Below are 18,887 nucleotides of genomic sequence, written 5' to 3'. Positions count from 1 at the left end.
TGATCTTCTGCTTAGTTGATCTGTCCATTGCTATGAGTAGGGTGTTAAAGTCCCCTACTATTATTGTATTATTATCAGTTGATTTATTTAATTTTATTAATTGATTTATATATTTGATTGCTTCCAAGTTAGAGGCTTACATGTGTGCAGTTGTTAGATCTTATTGGATAGACTCCTTTATTATGGTATAGTGTCCTTCATCTCTTACTATAGTCTTTGGTTTAAAATCTAGCTTGTCTAATATAAAGATGGCTACTCCAGCTTTCTTTTGATGTCCATTGGCAGAGAGAGAGAGTAGGCAGAGAGGCATAATAAATGCTCACTTTGAACCTGGAGGTGTCTTTGGGTCTAAAATGAGTCTCTTGTAAGCAGCTTATCAACAGATCTTGTTTTTTTAATCCATTCTGATACCGTGTCTTGATTAGAGCATTTAGTCCATTTACATTCAGAATAATTATTGAAAGATACAAATTTATATGTATCAAAAATGGATCTAAAAACAGTCTACATTGGTTATCAGATATGGCTGGACCTATAGTTTTCCATGACAACATTTGACCACTGAACTCCCAGACCACCATAGGGAATGACTGCCTTGGGCCAAGAACTTTTGCCATATCCATCACACTCATCTGACCTTTTTCTCAACAGATTACCACCTCTTTTATCATTTGGAACTCTAAGAAAGGGAATATTCTCTAATAGAGAAAAGTAATAGAAGGATTTGAGTAAATTTTAACATGCTGAATTTTATAAATATATGGTATTTGGAGAAATTTGTCACTGGGGGGAAAGCAGTTAATGCTGACTTTTGGTTGAATAAAACTTTTCTTTTTCTGGAAAAAAAAGATACTAATTTAGTGCTTTTGTATTATGTGTTAACTCTCTGTTCCTGTAGATTGTGTCTGTTCCTTTCTAGTCTTTATTACTTTTGGTCTCTCTGCCTGAAGCATCCCCTTTAATATTTCTTGCAGGGCTGGTTTAGTTACATGAATTCCTTTAGTTTTTGTTTGTCTTGGAAATTCTTTATCTTTCCTTCTATTCTGAATGAAGACTTCCTGGATAAAGTATTCTCGGCTGCATATTTTTCCCATTCAGCTCATTGACTATATCATGCCAGTTCTTTCTGGTCTGACAGGTTTCTGTGGACAAGTCTGCTGCCAGCTTTATGTGTCCTCTTGTCTTGAGCTGCTTTCAGGATTTTCTCTTTATGGCTTTGTAATTTGCAAGTTTCACTGTAATAATCTGTTGTGGTGTTGACCACTTTTCGTTGATTTTGAGGGGAGTTCTCTGTGCCTCTTGGACTTGAATGCCTGTTTTCTTCCCCAGATTAGGGAAGTTCTCAGCTATAATTTGTTGAAGTAAACCTTCTAACCCTTTCTCTTGCTCTTCTTCTGGGACCCCTATAATATGGATATTATTTTGCATTATGGAATTGCTGAGTTCCGTAAATCTACCTTAGTGACCTAATAGTCTTTCCCTCATCTCTGCAGCTTCATTATTTTCCATAATTTTATCCTCTGTATCACAGCATTGTTCATCCTCATTTTTATGACCTCCACTTGGGACTGCATCTTGACTATAGCATTTTTAATCTTGGCCTGACTGGATTTTAATTCTTTCATCTGTATAGTAAGGGATTCTCTCATGCCTTCATTGCTTTTTTCAAGCCCAGCTAGTATCTTTATAATTGTTGTTTTAAATTCTAGCTCAAACATCTTAGTTATGTCCATATTTATTAAATCCCTGGCTATGAGTATTACCTCTTTTTCTTTATTTTGGGGGAAATTTCTCCATCCTGTCATTTGTCAAGAAAAGAAAAATAGAAAAAGAGGAAAAAAAAACCCAATAACAACAAGAAGGGACGGCTGGGTGACTCAGTTAGTAAAGCAGCTGCCTTCAACTCAGATCATGATCTTAGGCTCCTGGGATTTAGCCCTGCTGGTTCCCTGCTCGGCGGGGAGTCTGCTTCTCCCTTTCTCTGCCCCTACCCCTGCTCGTACTCTGTTGCTCAAATAAATAAGATCTTAAAAAAAAAGTAACAAAAACTTCAGAAGTGTTTCTGGTGTATGCTGTGTGCACTCTGCTGTTGTGTTTTGGCTTCTCCATCCAGCTGGTCTTTCCTCTACAGAGTCCTTCTGTGCTTGTAGTGGGGAGTGTTTGGATCTTTAAACTTGGTGTGCTTTGATTTGTCTGTTAATTTGGAAAGAAAAAAGCCTGATCCAAGACAGGAGAAAAGGAACAAAAATGCAGACAGACAAAAAACTGTAAACTCCTGATGCCAAAGAATGAGAAAGAATGAAGGAAAAAAGAGTGAGGAAAGAAGAAAAAAATATATAAGCCTGTTATAAAAAATAAGAGTAGAAAAAAAAACCCCAACAAATGAACCAAAAATTATAAGTCTGATACCCCCCAAAAAAGATAAAGAGCAGAGAGAAAGAAAAAATATAAAGTAAAAGATAAAAAATAAGAAATGGAAAAATTAAAAAAATTTAAAAATTAAGGAAGAAAAGAAGAAGTAAGTCTGGTCCTCTTTCCACCAGAAGCTGATGTTTTGGAGCACTCGTTAATCAGTAGACTTGGTACATGTGGAAGCCTGTGTTGGTCTTCTGAGGGAGAGGCGTGCTGTGCTAGTTTACAGGCTGGCTTGCCCTTGTAAAGATGCCCCTGTCAGGTCAGGGGGCAGGGTTTAGTGTAGGGGACTGCAGCCTCCGGGGAGGCATTATGTTTCTCTCAGAAGTTGCACGGAGCTGGTGTGGGGCAGAGATGGTGGTGGAAGAGGGAGGATATGGCATCATTCTACCTTCTTGTCCCTGGGGAGGGAGCTTCTGGCTACCGTTCTGCAGGAGGCCCTCTCAAAAAAGCCCATAATCTCTTGTGTCCCAGGCCTTTGTCATTTCCCTGTTCTTTACCTGTCTGGTTCCTGGGCTGTCAGTACCCTTGGTGCCATGGATCTTCTGTATTTTTATCTCCAGCCTGTGGCTGGGATTCAAAACTCCCAAATTTCAAGGGGCCTGGCAAGGTGTGTACCCACTCCCGTCCCTATCCCAGAGGAGAACCTTGTGGTGCACCAGTACCATGTTGTCCGGGAAGAATAGTCATACAGCTCACACACACACAGGCTAGAGTTCATGTAACTCACAGCGGAAAGCCGCAGCTCAGTCCCCAACTCTGTCTCAGAAAAGCAGTTGCACAGAGGCTGAATCGATTGTGGTAGACAGCGAAAAGTGGAAGCGAGGTTATCTGCACTCACTGGTTTAGGTCTGTTGTGGCTCACAGTGGAAAGCTGCTAGGAGGTTATCTGCCCTCTGTGCACACCTCTGTCCCTGCTGAGCTCAGTGGCTCACAGCTGACCTTTTGTCCTTGGAGAGGCAAAATACGCTCTTCCAAATGTATGATTGGAAAGCAGCACTGTCTCCCACATGCGACCCAAGGGGTCTCCTGGTCTTGGCTTACAGTGTGCTCCCCACCTGCTGGGGTCTCTCCTGCTCTCTCCCTCTTTCTTACTTTGCTGCTTAAAAGGGTTCCTGCTCCTTTGGGGCTCCTTGGGTTTCCTCCCCTCCCAGTTCATGGCTCCAAACCCTGCATCTGCCACATTCTTTCCAGCTGTGCAGATTGTTTTCTTATTCCTGCTTGCTCAGAATGGTTGGATGTTGATCTGGCTATGTTTGAGGGACAAGGCGAGCTCAGCTTCCCCCTACGATGCTATTTTAAATCCTCCCCTGTGCTCTGTATACTTTTGCATCCTTTCCTAGTAGCAGAAGATAATCCCTGGATGACAGACTGAACATTTGTGGTACTGCAGGAATCTTCTGGGTTTTTTTTGTTTGTTTGGTTTTTTTTTTTTTTTTTTTTTTTTGCAGAGAATCTAATTCAGCAGGTTGTAAGAGCAAAATGAGAAGTTTTTCTCTGTTCTCTGGTTCTTTATCTCACTTCTTACCTCTGCTTCTCATCTTCCATGGGTTGTCAGAACTTTAACTGATTTCGCTTATATTTTACTCTACTCACTAGTAGTGTTTGTTTATTCCTTGGGCACTGCCTTTTTTTTTTTTTTTTAATTACTGAAGGTAACCATAATGTATTTTAGTGTTTTGTTTTGTTTTTAAAGTAGAACCAGTGAATTGAATTTTATGAAGTAATGTGTTGGATATTTTCCTTTCAGATTCTGGAAGAAGCAACTGAAGAGGAAACAGCACTTCATAATCGAATTATGCCCACTGTGGTTCGTCCAGCGAAACAGCTGCTTCCTGAATCCACACCTGCAGGAAACCAAGAAATGGTGTGAAATCACGTTAAGTTGGATAATAAACTGTTGATGCTCATGTTTAATCCTCATTTTGAAATGTTGCTAGAAGATGAAATCACATGTCCTTTATTTAACTTATGCAGATAAGAGTATTTTAACTGCATTTATCCAAAGCTACACACCTGATGTGTTTCAAGCACTATTTTTGTAAAACATTAAGATTTAATTCTCTTTACCATTACTTTTCCTTCCTGTTTATTGAGCAACTTAATGTCTTGTGATTTAGATACATGGTGATTTATCTTTTTAAATTGCAACTATAGGGGCACCTGGATAGCTCAGTTGGTTAAGCAACTGCCTTTGGCTCAGGTCATGGTTCTGGAGTCTTGGGATTTAGTCCCGCATCGGGCTCCCAACTCCATGGGGAGTCTGCTTCTCCTTCTGACCTTTTCTGCTCTTATGCTCTCTCTCGCTCTCTCTCTCAAATAAATAAATAAAATCTTTAAAAAAAAGAAGAAAAAAAATAAATTGCAATTGTATTCTTAGGATTCAGTAAAAGATGCGTGGAAGGCTTTAATTTAGGTGAATTTTAAATTATGTTCCCCCTTAGTTTCTTTTAGTACTTAATATTTTAGGATAGCAAAATTATTTGAAAATACTGAAGGATGTATTTTTATTAAATGAGAGGTAGTAGAGAAGCAGTCTTGAAAACTGAGTTTGAAATAATCAAAGTTCCTTGCTATTTTTTAAGTAATGTTTTGTGGATGTATCAAGTTTTCATTTTTTTTTTAAACTTGAGTACGTTAATGAACCTAAATGGTATTTTCTTTTTTCTTTTCGCTTTATTTTTAGGAGCTGTTTGAACTTCCAGTAAGTAAAGAATGTTTACTTGTTACTTAAGTGTACTTGCTTTAATTCTGAAAAAATAGTAAATGCTTTATGCATCTTTTTGAAATTACACAGGCTATTTATGAGATAGGAATTGTTCGCCAGTTCCCATTTTCTTCTGCTTTGCAACGTATGAGTGTGGTTGCAAGGGTGCTGGGGGATAAGAAGATGGATGCCTACATGAAAGGAGCACCTGAGGTCATTGCCAGTCTTTGTAAACCTGAAACAGGTAAGGAAGCAACTAGGCTTTGAGTGAAATTCTGGTATTTGGGTGAGATTGTATTTGCAATTTTAACAATAACATTAATTTTTTCCTTTTTAAAGTTCCTGTTGATTTTGAAAAAGTTTTAGAGGATTACACTAAACAGGGCTTCCGTGTGATTGCTCTTGCGCACAGAAAATTAGAGTCAAAACTCACATGGCATAAAGTACAGAATATCAGCAGGTAAGGTTGATGAACGTTTTTTCTACAGTTTTTCCAATAATGTTCGTTTATATGAGTCATATATGGCAGTTTGTATGTTGTATTTATTAAATATTTGTCGAATGTATGCAACTGCACTTAATGCAGTATTTTGTTTTAGGTGATTGAGATACAAGTACAACTCTTCAGGACTCTTACCAGTTTGTTTGTTAAATATTTATCTAGTGCCTGCTATGTGTCAGGCATGTTTTAGGAATACAGTTTTAAAATGTAAGCATAATTCTCTTGTATTTTGTTCTTCCCAAAGAATCTACTTGGTTTTGCCCAGTGGTTGGAGCCAAGTATTATTTTGGTCAGAGTTTCATGAGTCACAATATCCAATTATGCCAGTATTCTTTCCCAACTCCCAAAGGTCGAGTGACATTGCCATCATCACATTTACTTTTCTCTAGTCTTCCTCTCTCCAATTTGTGTTCCACAGTGCCTCCAGAGCTTTTTAACATTCAGTTCTAATACCAGTCTCCTACCTGGAATTCTAGTAAATAGCCTCCCATCATCTACTAGAAGAGTTCACCATCAGGAATATGCATCAGGAAAGAAACAAAACACATAACACTTAATTGGAAAAAGGGAAAGTGATAGAAGCAGATAAAAAATCAGAAAAAGGTATCCTACAAGGGCACCTGGGTGGATCAGTCAGTTAAGTGTCTGCCTTTGACTTAGGTCATGATCCCAGGACCCCTTGTAAGGCTCACTGCTCAGTAGGGAGTCTGCTTTTCCTTCTCCCTCTGGTCCTTCCCCCTGCTTGTGCTAACTTGCTTGCTCTCAAATAAATAAATAAATAAAATCTTAAAAAAAAAAAAAGAAAAAAAAAAAAAGAAAGAAAGAGGCATACAAATGGCCAATGAACAAATGGAAATTGTAGTACATTATTTAGTTCTTTGGGGAGCTACAAAATTAAACCACAGTGAGACATCACTTCTCTCCTGAGGTTCGTGAAATTAAAAAGATTGATAATATCAAGTGTTAGTGAAGACTTGAGAAAATTTTAATGAACATGTGTAGTACCTGTCAAAATTTAAATTGCTTATACAGTTTAATCCTGCAAGTGCCGTTCTAGGAATCCAGCTTAAAGAGCTATTTCTATGTGTGTTATGCACAAGTTACGCACAGGTTCAGGGTTTTTTGTTTTTTTTAAATTATTTTTATTTTTTAATTATTTTTAAATTTTTTTATAAACATGTAATGTATTATTAGCCCCAGGGGTACAGGTCTGTGAATTACCAGGTTTACACACTTCACAGCACTCACCATAGCACATACCCTCCCCAATGTCCATAACCCCACCACCCTCTTCCAACACCCCCCCCTTCAGGTTTAAATAGTGTCAGTAGCACAAAAATAGGGCAGTGGTTAAATTACAGACTATTAACGCTTCTTTTAATTACACCTTTTCCTACTATGCAAAAGTAGAGTGTTCCTTTGAAGCTGTTCATAAGCCAGAATAATTAAATAATTAAATATATAAATAATTGAATATATAAATAATTAATTAAAGCGAGGAAACTGTTACCATTATGTGGAAAAAATTCTTGAGTTTTTCCAGACCCCAAAAATAATCTCTCTTAAGCTCTCATAACTTGGGACACGTCTTGCTAATGCAGGCACAATAAATCGAGATAGAGCAAGATGCTCACAGGCACAGTTCACACTTATGTGGCTTGATGCTGAGGTGCTGACTGTAATACCTAGGGAAGGAGCTTGGGAGGGCCACTCACAGCTGCTTGGGCATGCACTGCTTCTGAATTGGCTTGCTGCAAAATAAATGCTGAATGCAGTTTTGCCTTTCCCCCTTTTTTCTTGAAAGTGAAAAGTCTTCAGATTTCTTTGGGTTTTTGAAAACAAGTACTGATGTAGGTCTTTTGTAAAAGTGGCCTAATGCAAGCTTTTGAAAAGCAGAGGATTCCTAAGCCTGAAGAGTTAGGGCAGTGTTTATAGTAGAATCCTGGTTTTCTGAATGGGAACTAAAGGAGTGGAGCAGATAGCCCAATAGCTAAAAGGAAAGCAATGTTAGGAATTCTGCCTGTTCACACTTAAGCATGAACATTTAAAAAAAAAAAAGAAAAGCAGTAACCAGCAGATGGGACTGATCAATATGTATGGTTGGGAGGTGCAGTAAAATACTGTGTTCTAATTCCTATGAAGGACACACGAGGCTCTTCTTTTTCTACAGCTCCACCTTTTACCTTTTTTTCCCCTTTAAGACTAACTACTGATTTGTCTGTAGTTCTTGAATCTGTCCTAATCAGACATCCTTCCATGCCCTTGAATAAGCTATTCTTTCTGCCCAGAATATCCTATCCCTGTCATCTTTTCTCTCTTTCTCGACTGCTTTCTCTCTTTCTCTCCTTCTTTGGCATCTGTAAACCAAGACCTTCTCTGTCTTTCCATTCTGTCTTACAGGGGCAGGTTTTGGCATTTCTCTTACTGCTTGAACTTTTACATCTTGAGTTGAATATTGTATTGTTCATTCATTAGAGGACAAATTTCCATGACCTGTGTCATTTTATTGTTAGGAAACCAGTAGTAGCCAGAAATTAGCAAGTCATGGGAAAATGGCTATAGTACTTGGACCCCAGGGTTTCACATTGGTACAGATTTGTTCCTTGAAGTGCATTTTCACCTAAAGGCTCATTTCTCCTATCACCACCAGCAGTGTCATTTTATATTGTTTCTTAACTATTCTTTAATACCTTTACTACCCATAGTTATAAATTATATTTCAAAGATTGTTTAGGGTCTAGAGCTTTGTACTTAAAGTGTCTTTATTGAATTTTGTGTCAAAAAACCACTTCTTACTGGAAGTCTGAAATTTTGGTTCCTAACCTCAAATCTTCTTTCTCCATCGCGGGGGCGGGGTGGGGGGGTGTTATTTCTGGGGCACCTGGGTGGCTCAGTTGGTTGAGTTGTCCAACTTATGATCTCAGTTGAGGTCTTGATGTCTGGGTCATGAGTTCAAGCCTTGCATTGGGCTCCTTACCGGGTGTGGAGTCTAATTTAAAAAAAAAAAGAAAGAAAAAATAATTCTGTGATAGAATTTTAGTAGCTTGAGATCCCCCCCCCCCCAGAGATTTTATTTTTATTTATTTGACGGAGAGAGAGAGGTCACAAGTAGGCAGAGAGGCAGGCAGAGGAGCCGGGGAAGTAGACTCCCCACTGAGAAGAGAGCACGATGTGGGGCTCGATCCCAGGACCCTGAGATCATGACCTCAGCCAAAGGCAGAGGCTTAATCCACTGAGCCACCCAGGCACCTCAGTAGCTTGAGATTTCTTAAGAATGTAGCCATCTCCATGATGATGCTGAAGCACATGTTATTTTTGCATGCACACTTTTTAAAAAGGTTTTACTTACTTATTTATTTATTTGAGAGAGAGGGAGGAGGAGCAGACTGGGGAGAATCTCAAGCGGATTCTGTACCAAGTGTGGGACTTGATCTCATAGCCTCAGATATGACTTGAGCCAAAGCAGAGCTGGATGCTCAACCAATTGAGCTACTCGAGCGCCCCTGCATATATCTCTTTGCCAGCATGTCTGTTTTCCCACAAAAGCCCCTTGAGGGTAGGGATCATACCTTTTCATCTTTGACCTTCCAGGGAATAGTAGTGCTACTTGGTGCAGAGTGGTACTTAACTTTTGAAGGAATAGCATCTTGATAGCTATTGAATATTAATAAATATTTTTTAAAGGAAATTTTCTTTAAAGATTCTATTTATGTATTTGACAGAGAGAGCAAGTGAGCCCAAGTAGGAGGAGCAGCAGGCAGAGGGAGGGGGAGAAGCAGGCTTCTTTCTGAATGGGGACCCTGAAGCAGGGCTCGATCCTAGGACTCTGGAATCATGACCTGAGCCGAAGATCGATATTTAATGTTTGAGCTACCCAGGTGCCTTGAATATTAATAAATAATGTAAGAGCCCCATCTCTGGGGCTCATTGTCAGACTGCTAAATAGTTTTTGTATCACACTGCCAGGATCAAGAATTTGGTCAAGAGTTTAGGGGCATCTGGGTGGCTCCTTGGTTAAGTATCTGCCTTAGGCTCACTCAGGTCATGATCCTGGAGTTCCAGGATCGAGCCCCATATTGGGCTCCCCACTTAGTGAAGAGTCTGCTTCTCCTTCTGACCCTCCCCCTTTTTGTACACTCTCACTCTCTTTCTCTCTCAAATAAATAAAATCTTAAAAAAAGAATTTGATCACTTCCAAAATCATCAAAGGCTTGATAATAATGAATGCAGTATAACAGTGTTGAATGTGCTTATGGTCAAGTTTTTTCCTTTCCTCTTAACATTTATTTTAGGCTGTGTTATATTTGAGGGCCAGTAAAGCATAGATTTATTTATGCTCATTCATTTTGTGTGTAGAATACAAGATGAACATTTTTCACTACTTCAGGTGTTCAGTGTTTTAAAAGATAACATTTTCACGTTATCCTTATTTCTCACATTTCAAAGGGTAATGTTTTATTTCAGAATATGCCTCTTGGGGATTATTTTTCCAGATATGAATTCTTTGAGATACTAAGCTCGATCACACATATATAGGGCTTATTCAGCATATAAAATGTTTCAATTTGTAATTTATGGGAATTTTAATTTGCTTTATTAATAAGAAAAGTATTTGTTCTCTGGGCTAAACCATTTTGTGTTAAAATTTCTTTTTTCTGCAGAGATGTCATTGAAAACAACATGGATTTTATGGGATTAATTGTAATGCAGAACAAATTAAAGCAAGAAACCCCTGCAGTACTTGAAGATTTGCATAAAGCCAACATTCGCACTGTCATGGTCACAGGTTAGACTTTATAAAAGGACACAGGAAAAATTGAATGTGACTCTTAAGTGTTCAGGTTATAGGATATTGTGGAATGATTAGTTACAAAAGCATATAGTGACTCCATCCTACCTTGCCCCATTTTTTAAAGGTATAACTTTGCAGAACTCTCCTGAGGCCTAGAAAATTCTTTTTATAGAAGTAGTAAAACAGTGAAGGGTGTATTGTAAAAATTTAGATTTTGCTCTTTTTTGTTGTTCCTCTAATCATATATTTTTTATAGCAGTTATTTTATTTTGTGTAAGCTGTTTGTTTTTAAGATTTGTTTTCTGTACTAGAGCATAAGATTCTAGAGAGTTAAGAGAATGTTTTGTTCGTTTTGGGGTCTTGTGCAGTTTTTAGAACCATGCCAGATGCATGGAAAATGACTAATAGATGTTTGTTAGAATTACACTTTTATGTGTAAGAGTATGTTTATTTTCATTGCCTGAATGTGTACTAGTGAAAATAGCCATTGTTTGATTGGTTTTTGATTTCTGACGACTATATCCAAATGATTCTCTGGTGTTACTATATTGTTGATATTAGATAATTCCCATTCCTTAGTTGTGTGAAATTGTGGTAACTCTTAAGTATTTTTTTCTTAAGAATTAAGATAATCATTCTATGGCTCATTTATGTGTTCACTAAGACTTAAGGGGAAAAAGCAATTGACGTTTTTTTGTTTCAGACTCTGAGATCCATCTAATAGCAAACTTACCACTATGTAGCTCAAGTAGAAATTTATTAGCATCCCAGCAATTCCTTGGTTCTAAGGATTGGTCCTTCAAAGCACTTTCCATCTCTGTCTCTTTCCTCTCTTTCCCTGCCATGACGGACTGTGACCTTTGTCCAAAGGGGGTCTGTCTGGTCACAAGAGGCCACCGTTGGAAATAGTGTGTGGGAATTGGGGGAAGAAATCCTGCTGCCCTTCAGTTTTGGCAGCAGTGGGCTTTGCAGACCTTTCACATGCCTCTCACATGTGTGGATATTTTCTTGATCCTATCCTTACAGGGCTTCTTTTCATTTCTCTCCTCCTGACTGAGAGGATATCTATTTTCTCTTCCTATCTTGTGAAGATTGTATTCTTGTTTACCTGGCTCATCGTTTTGCTTTCGGAACCTGTTCCTTTTTTCCTGTGATATTAGGTATTCTTGTACAGACCCAGTGACTCCCAAGTTATTCCAACAGATATTTTTTGAACACCTGCTCTGTGCATGTGCAGCACTGGTCCAGGTGTCGCTAGGTACTACTAGTGCCTGACCCGAAAGAGATCACAGTGTATCTGGCTTTAAAAATTGTAATTGTGAGAATGGTATGACTATTCAGCATATGTGTGCTTGAATTATTTGAGGCTTCCTTCGGTAAAGTATGCTTTGATTTTTGTCGTCTTTTAAGATTCAAGAGTAATACTGTACATTATCTTCATTTTGCCAAGCACAGTCATGGGGTAGTAGGTATTCTTGATAAATATTCATTGTTGAATACATTTATGTTTCCATTTTAATTGTAATGCATTTTCAATATTTTGAAAATTAGGTGACAATATGCTGACTGCTGTTTCTGTGGCCAGAGACTGTGGAATGATACTACCTCAGGATAAAGTTATTATTGCTGAAGCATTACCTCCAAAGGATGGGAAAGTTGCCAAGATAAACTGGCATTATGCAGACACCCTAACACAGTGCAGTAATTCATCAGCAATTGACTCAGAGGTATTGTCAAGAACAATTTTCCTTTTTGAAGCTTGCTTGTTTGAATTTAGTCTGAAAAAATAAAAGGTGGTGCATTAAAAAAACACAACACAACAGAAAATAAATGAAAACAGACACCTGGGCCACATCCTCAGAGATTGATTTATCAGGGCTGGATGAGACCCAGCTACCTCAAATTGTGATTTCTGACGAACTTGAGAAGCACCATTTTAAAGAATGAAAATTTAGCCCGAACTTGAGAAGCACCATTTTAAAGTATGAAAATTCCAGATATTTATCCTATTTTAACCATTTAAGAAGATTTATTTGAGAGAGGAGAGAGAGTGTGTTAGAATGGGTGAGGGGGCAGAGGGAGAAAATCCCCAAACAGACTCCCTGCTGAGCTAGAAACCTGACACAGGGCTTGATCCCACCACCCATGAGATCACGACCTGAGTGGCCACTTAACAGACTGAGCTGCCTAGGCAGCTATTTTAAAAGTAATGATAAATGATGCAGGAGGTCTATAATATTTAGTCCATGTGTTATTTCATACTGAAGCTGATTTTTAGCCTTTGTTGGTTGGTTGGTTGTTTTTTAAATAACCACTATAGGTAGATTATCTTAAAACTGAATTTCCTTTTACTTTTAATAAACATTAAACTTTCATTGTTTTATGTAAATTATCAAATAAAAGAATTTCATTTTAGATCAAATATATATGTGATTTTTTTTTTAAATAAAGATTTTATTTATTTGACACAGAGAGAGTACAAGCAGGGGAAGAGCAGGTAGAGGCAGAGGGAGAAGCAGCCTCCCTTGCAGAGCAGGGACCCTCGATGCTGGGCTTGATTCCAGGACTCTTGGGATTATGAGCTGAGCCAAAGGCAGATGCTTAACCAACTAGGCCACCCAGGTACCCCTAGATCAAATGTATGTATGTATTTATTTATTTATTTTAAAAATTCTTTTAATTTTTATTTATTTATTTGACAGACAGAGATCACAAGTAGAGAGGCAGGCAGAGAGAAGGGAGAAGCAGGCCCCTTGCCGAGCAGAGAGCCCAGTGTGGGTCTTGATCCCAGGACCCTGAGATCATGACCTGAGCTGAAGGCAGAGGCTTAACACGCTGAGCCACCCAGGCGCCCCATAGGTCAAATGTATTTAAAATAGGATTATATTACTTGGTCTGGCTGCCTAAATATTGTTTTAAATGTCTCATACACAGGCTATTCCAATTAAACTGGTCCATGATAGCTTAGAGGATCTTCAGGTGACTCGTTACCATTTTGCAATGAATGGAAAATCATTTTCAGTGATACTAGAACATTTCCAAGACCTTGCTCCTAAGGTTAGTGACATGGGTTTATGTATGTGTGTGTTCACACGAATAAACTGTGAACAGTATTTTAAAGAAATTTATTTTTTTCCAGTTGATGTTGCATGGCACTGTGTTTGCTCGTATGGCACCTGATCAGAAGACACAATTAATAGAAGCATTGCAAAATGTAGAGTAAGTATTGTTTTTATTTTTGTTTTTTATTTTTATGGATTTTAATGTCATTTTCAAAACCAGAAAGGTAACTAATATTTCATGTATATAGTATTGTCATCTATCAGATAGGTGAGAGCTCTGAAGTGCCTTTTTAAAAGAGGTTCATGTGCTAATTTGTTTAGATAAAGTACAATATCTACAATTCCTTTTCCAGGTAATATCTGTAAGGTAGAGTTCATTTACTCAGCTTGTGGAAGTGACTTCATAGATTGTGTAAATAATTATGTTTAAGTTTTAGTGTAAAAGTAGGTTACTAAAGACTGTACAGACCCAAGACCTTTGCTCTCAAGATAAGGAAATTGAGATGCCAGATGATAAACTGATTTGCCCAGCTTGTGACAGAAATGGGACAATAACCCAGGTCATTTGACTTGCAAGCTGATGCCATTTGCAAAAGCAACATGCCTGTAGTCCTTGCGATAAAAAGATTATTTAGTTCCAGTGGGGAGGTCTCAGTCTATTAGCTCTTCATAATAACATAGGAGGAATCTTAAGTTAAATGTTGTTTGTTTTAAAAAGGTAATCAAAATTTTAATGTAATTTTTGTTTCTAGTTACTTTGTTGGGATGTGCGGTGATGGTGCAAATGATTGTGGTGTAAGTATGGTTTTTGTGATTTATAGTTCTTTAGTCTAAGTCACATTTATAAAAACTTAACCTCTTTTCTTCTTCAAACCACTAGGCTTTGAAGCGGGCACATGGAGGCATTTCGTTATCAGAGCTCGAGGCTTCAGTGGCGTCTCCCTTTACCTCCAAAACTCCTAGTATTTCCTGTGTGCCAAACCTTATCAGGTAGCACAAATTCAACATTATCTCTTTGTGATGTTCTCTGTTAACGTAGAAAAAAAATCATCATAGAAATTAATATGAATTCGTTGTGATGCTGTGTTAGTATATTCGATCTCTGACTTCATTAGCAGCAGGTCGCTACTCTTCATCTCTTTCAGGTTCTGCTTTAGTTTTGATCTTTTGGTAGAAGAGTGCTTTGTCATAGCTGTTGAATGTTGATGTTCATCAGTCAGGATATTACTGTGGTTTGGAAGAGGAGTTCAGATGCTTTTATTGATATGCCAACATTTGTTTTCCCAGGGAAGGCCGTGCTGCTTTAATGACTTCTTTCTGTGTGTTTAAATTCATGGCTTTGTACAGCATTATACAGTACTTCAGTGTTACTCTGCTATATTCCGTGAGTACTGACTTTGCTTACAGAGATGGTACTTTTGTTAAGGCATTTAAACCAAAAAAATGGAGTATGTATGCATCCCCTAATTAGGGAACTTACATAATTAACATTTATAAATTTTCCTTTAGTTTATTATATTTTGAGTAGCAGATTGAAAATCTCATTAATCTGGAATAGCATTTTCTTTAAAGCTGACAGTTTTGGCTAAAGCTCTGTGAGTAAAAGATGATTGTATTCTTTTTTTTTTTTTTTTTTGCCTTTAGCACAGATTGGGCATCTTTCTGAGAGCTCTTCAAAATGTTAAGCTGTGACATATTTCACATTTGTAGTTAATTCTGCTAAACATTTACAGAAAAAGGCCAGAATGAGAAAGATGTTTCAGTAGTAGTTTGTAGGACTTTATGCATTTGGAGAAAACTGTAAACGGTGATGTCTTAGGTACTCCATCAGATTTTATAACTGAAGTGATCTCACTTTAGAATTTTCTCAAAACAAACAGTAGTGACATCCCCGGGAGTTTTTGTGAAGTTATCCCTTTCTACCATTTGTAGAAAGGATCAGAAGGGATGGTGTTAGATGGATATTAGGAAGCTTTGAGATACTAATTTCCAAGGGTGTTGAATATAATAAGTAAGAGCTTGTCAAAAAGCTTAAAAGATTTTACTATCAAAAGCAAATGTACTTTAATTTTTAAGCAGGTCCAAATATTACTTGAAAGTTGTTATTGATGGTGGGGGCTGGGGCGCGGTAGAGTGGGGGAACTAAAATCAGAGAAGAAAAATCTAAAGCCGGGGAAAGTGGTATAAAAATAGTTTCTAAAAACTAATTATGCTTTTAAAATTACTTTTGCAGATCTTAAGTAACCTAGGAGACTTCCAGTTTCTTTTCATTGATCTGGCAATCATTTTGGTAGTGGTATTTACAAGTGAGTAATTTGCTTTAGTATTGATTTAAAAGCATATGAAATTCTGATTAATTCCTTAAACTTTGATAAATTTATATCAATAATTATAACATAGGGCATACTTCTTTCCTATAAATTCTTTTTTTTTTTTTACTACTAGTTATTTTTATTTGCTCTCGTTGTTTTATTCTTCTTTCTCCATCTTTTTCTTCCACTGAGCAGAGTGCCTAGTGCAGGGCTTCATCCCAGGACCCTGGGATCATGACCTGAGCTGAAGGCAGGTGCCTAACCAACTGAGACACCCAGGCATCCCACTTAAATCTTTTTAAATCCAGAATATTACATCAGCCTTTCTTTTTTTTTTTTTTTAAAGATTTTATTTATTTATTTGACAGAGAGAAACCACAAGTAGGCAGAGAGGCAGGCAGAGAGAGAGAGAGAGAGGAGGAAGCAGGCTCCCTGCTGAGCAGAGAGCCCGATGCGGGACTCGATCCCAGGACCCTGAGATCATGACCTGAGCCGAAGGCAGCGGCTTAACCACTGAGCCACCCAGGCGCCCCTACATCAGCCTTTCTTGGGTGACATCTTGGTGTTGACATTTATGAAAGAAGAGAAATCAGTTAAATGGATTTGTCTGGTCTGAAGAAGTCTCATTAGACTCAGGCTGTGAATTCTTGGAAGGAGTATGGTGGAAGTGATGCCATGTCCCTAGGTAGACCATATGAGGAAACAAAAGATAGTGGTTTATTTTGGTCTTTGTGTTTATGTCAGAATAAATAATGATGTAATTGGATATGACCTGCTTAATCAAATAAAAATTCACAAGTCCATATTAGAAATAAGTAAGTAGGGAGAGAAGAGAAAGCTCTTCCTTAGATGAAAATGCAAACCGATAACTATAGAAGGAATGATGTACTTCAACCATGAAAATACACTGATCTGATTGACCTTTTAGGCCAGATGCTTCTTTTCTGTGCATTAAAGGATGCTTACGAGCATCTCTGGTCTCTACCTGCTGCTAGATGCCAGCAGCACTCCCCTGGTTTTGACAACCACGAATATCTCCAGACATTAACAGATGTTCTCTACAGGGCAAAATCATGTTGGTTGAGAACCAGTGAGTTAGACAATCTTTAGGGAATACTAAAACTGTCAAGTCAAAGTTTAATGAAGAACAGGATTTTTATATATCTTTTTACAAACTAATTACAAAAAGAAAAGCAGAAGTATTACAGTAGAGAAACTTGGTGGACATCACCTTAATAAGTTATCAAAGCTTTTTTTGATTACTGTTCATATAGCTTTCAACCTTTGTTAATGTCTTCTTTGTGTGTGTGTGTGTTAATGTCTTAAGAGGAAGAAAATATGTCTTTTTACTATAGCTTTTTAATTAAATATTCAGAAATAAATTCTTAAACATAGTTAACATATAAACTTAACATATAAGCACGGTAATGTTATAGTTTATATGTTTATGTTTAATATTCTTTTTACTTGTACTGGTATTTCTCTGAAATTCAGTAGGCTAATGTAAAAGTACTTGGTGAGATACTTTAGAAAAAGCCTAAATTGTTTACTTTTACAGATGACTTAAATATGCATGACATTTGGCTTGGATTTTGGACATTTTTCATATTAAAGATTTGTTAGACAAAAATGAATTTAAGTTCCTAAGTGAATCTGATTATGTATTACATAACAACTATATAGATAAAAACTTCTCCCCTTTTCCTTCTCATTATAGTGAGTTTAAATCCTGCCTGGAAGGAACTCGTGGCGCAAAGACCACCCTCAGGTCTTATATCTGGGGCCCTTCTCTTCTCCGTTTTGTCTCAGATCATCATCTGCATTGGATTTCAATCTTTGGGGTTTTTTTGGGTCAAGCAGCAACCTTGGTATGAAGTATGGCAGCCACAGTCAGAGTAAGTTGGTCAATCCATTTAAAAAATCTGTGGAATGTGTGTAACATATATGCATAGTAGAAATAAGTTTTAGAATTTATATAAATTTTGCAGGCAGCTTGATTAAGCAATTAAGTTATTTGGCCTATATTTGACTTTATATCATTGTAACTCCTTTTATTTTTAGAAAGATGGTCAGGCAGTTTCTTCATAATCATTACCAAGAAGGGGATATCGAACCAGTTTCTTAATTAGCTAATGAGCTTATCTGTAAAATGAGAGCATTGAATTAATCAGTATTCTCTTCTCTAAACCCAGAATGTTTGTCCATCTAACTTTTCTACCCCAGACCTAGGAAGTGACATTTTAAAATCTGAAAAAACTTGTTAAAAAAAAAAAAAAAGACAACCACCAAGTGCTTCTCTTATTTATGGGTAGAGTGTTCTGTCAGTCACAGATTATAACATTAGTTTAATTAATTAAATGTATAAGCTGGGGTCCCTGGGTGGCTCAGTCAGTTAAGCATCTCATTCTTGATCTTAGCTTCGGTCTTGATATCAGGATTGCAAAAAACAAAACAACATGTAAGGTATACCCTGAGGTAATTTTGTAGAATTACATTTTTAGATACAAACATTATAGCTTGCTTGATGAAGGGACTAAAAGTTGTCTTTAAAAGTTTTGGGAAACTGAAAAATTTAACATTAATGTTTGCCTATATGTACATATGTACATATAAACACTGCAATGCAAAGGAATAGATGGAATTGTTCTGGAGAATATTTCCAGAATTCATTTGTAGCAGATTAACATTTTGTTACTACTTGCCTGTGCTTATGTAACTAATGTTTTGGTAATGGGTGTGATACATATTTGACAGTTGTGCCCACTGGAAGCAGAGCTGAGAGAGTACCACAGCCACAGAATACTGACAGTACTCAGTGCTTTGCTGGACATCTACACGAGTTATCTTACTCCCCACAGAAACCCTGTGATAGTGCAGGTGATACCCACCCTTACAGGCCAGGAAATGGGGGCTTAAAAATTTAATAATTCCTTGGTTAAACTAAAAAGTGGTAGGGCTAAGGTCAAACTTAAGGTCTGTGAACCTTTACCATGTTAAAATGACTCCCAAAATTTAGTTGTGTCTTTTTAAAAAATTTTAATTTTAGTATAGTCAATGTACAGTGTGATATTAGTTTCATCTCCAAGTTTGAAAAGTAAGA

General features: G+C 37.4%; 1 protein-coding gene across 2 annotated transcripts in view; it reads left to right on the top strand.

Moving 5' to 3' along the window:
• The window catches only part of ATP13A3 (ATPase 13A3), a 92,286-nt gene that overhangs the window by 51,609 nt on the left and 21,790 nt on the right, over nt 1–18,887 (top strand). For both annotated transcript variants that reach the window (XM_082683387.1, XM_082683388.1), the window contains 13 exons: nt 4,163–4,279; nt 5,099–5,116; nt 5,210–5,363; nt 5,459–5,579; nt 10,283–10,407; nt 11,965–12,140; nt 13,348–13,470; nt 13,553–13,632; nt 14,228–14,270; nt 14,356–14,465; nt 14,763–14,859; nt 15,709–15,781; nt 17,505–17,682. In XM_082683387.1, the coding sequence (XP_082539513.1) occupies nt 4,163–4,279; nt 5,099–5,116; nt 5,210–5,363; nt 5,459–5,579; nt 10,283–10,407; nt 11,965–12,140; nt 13,348–13,470; nt 13,553–13,632; nt 14,228–14,270; nt 14,356–14,465; nt 14,763–14,859; nt 15,709–15,781; nt 17,505–17,682 (1,415 nt within the window). The remainder of the gene's footprint in view (nt 1–4,162; nt 4,280–5,098; nt 5,117–5,209; nt 5,364–5,458; nt 5,580–10,282; nt 10,408–11,964; nt 12,141–13,347; nt 13,471–13,552; nt 13,633–14,227; nt 14,271–14,355; nt 14,466–14,762; nt 14,860–15,708; nt 15,782–17,504; nt 17,683–18,887) is intronic.

This window comes from Mustela nivalis (genome assembly GCF_964662115.1).
Source record: "Mustela nivalis genome assembly, chromosome: 1".
NCBI lineage: Eukaryota > Metazoa > Chordata > Mammalia > Carnivora > Mustelidae > Mustela > Mustela nivalis.
The sequence above is the reverse complement of the archived record's forward strand: the minus strand, read 5'-3'. Positions and strand labels throughout refer to the sequence as shown.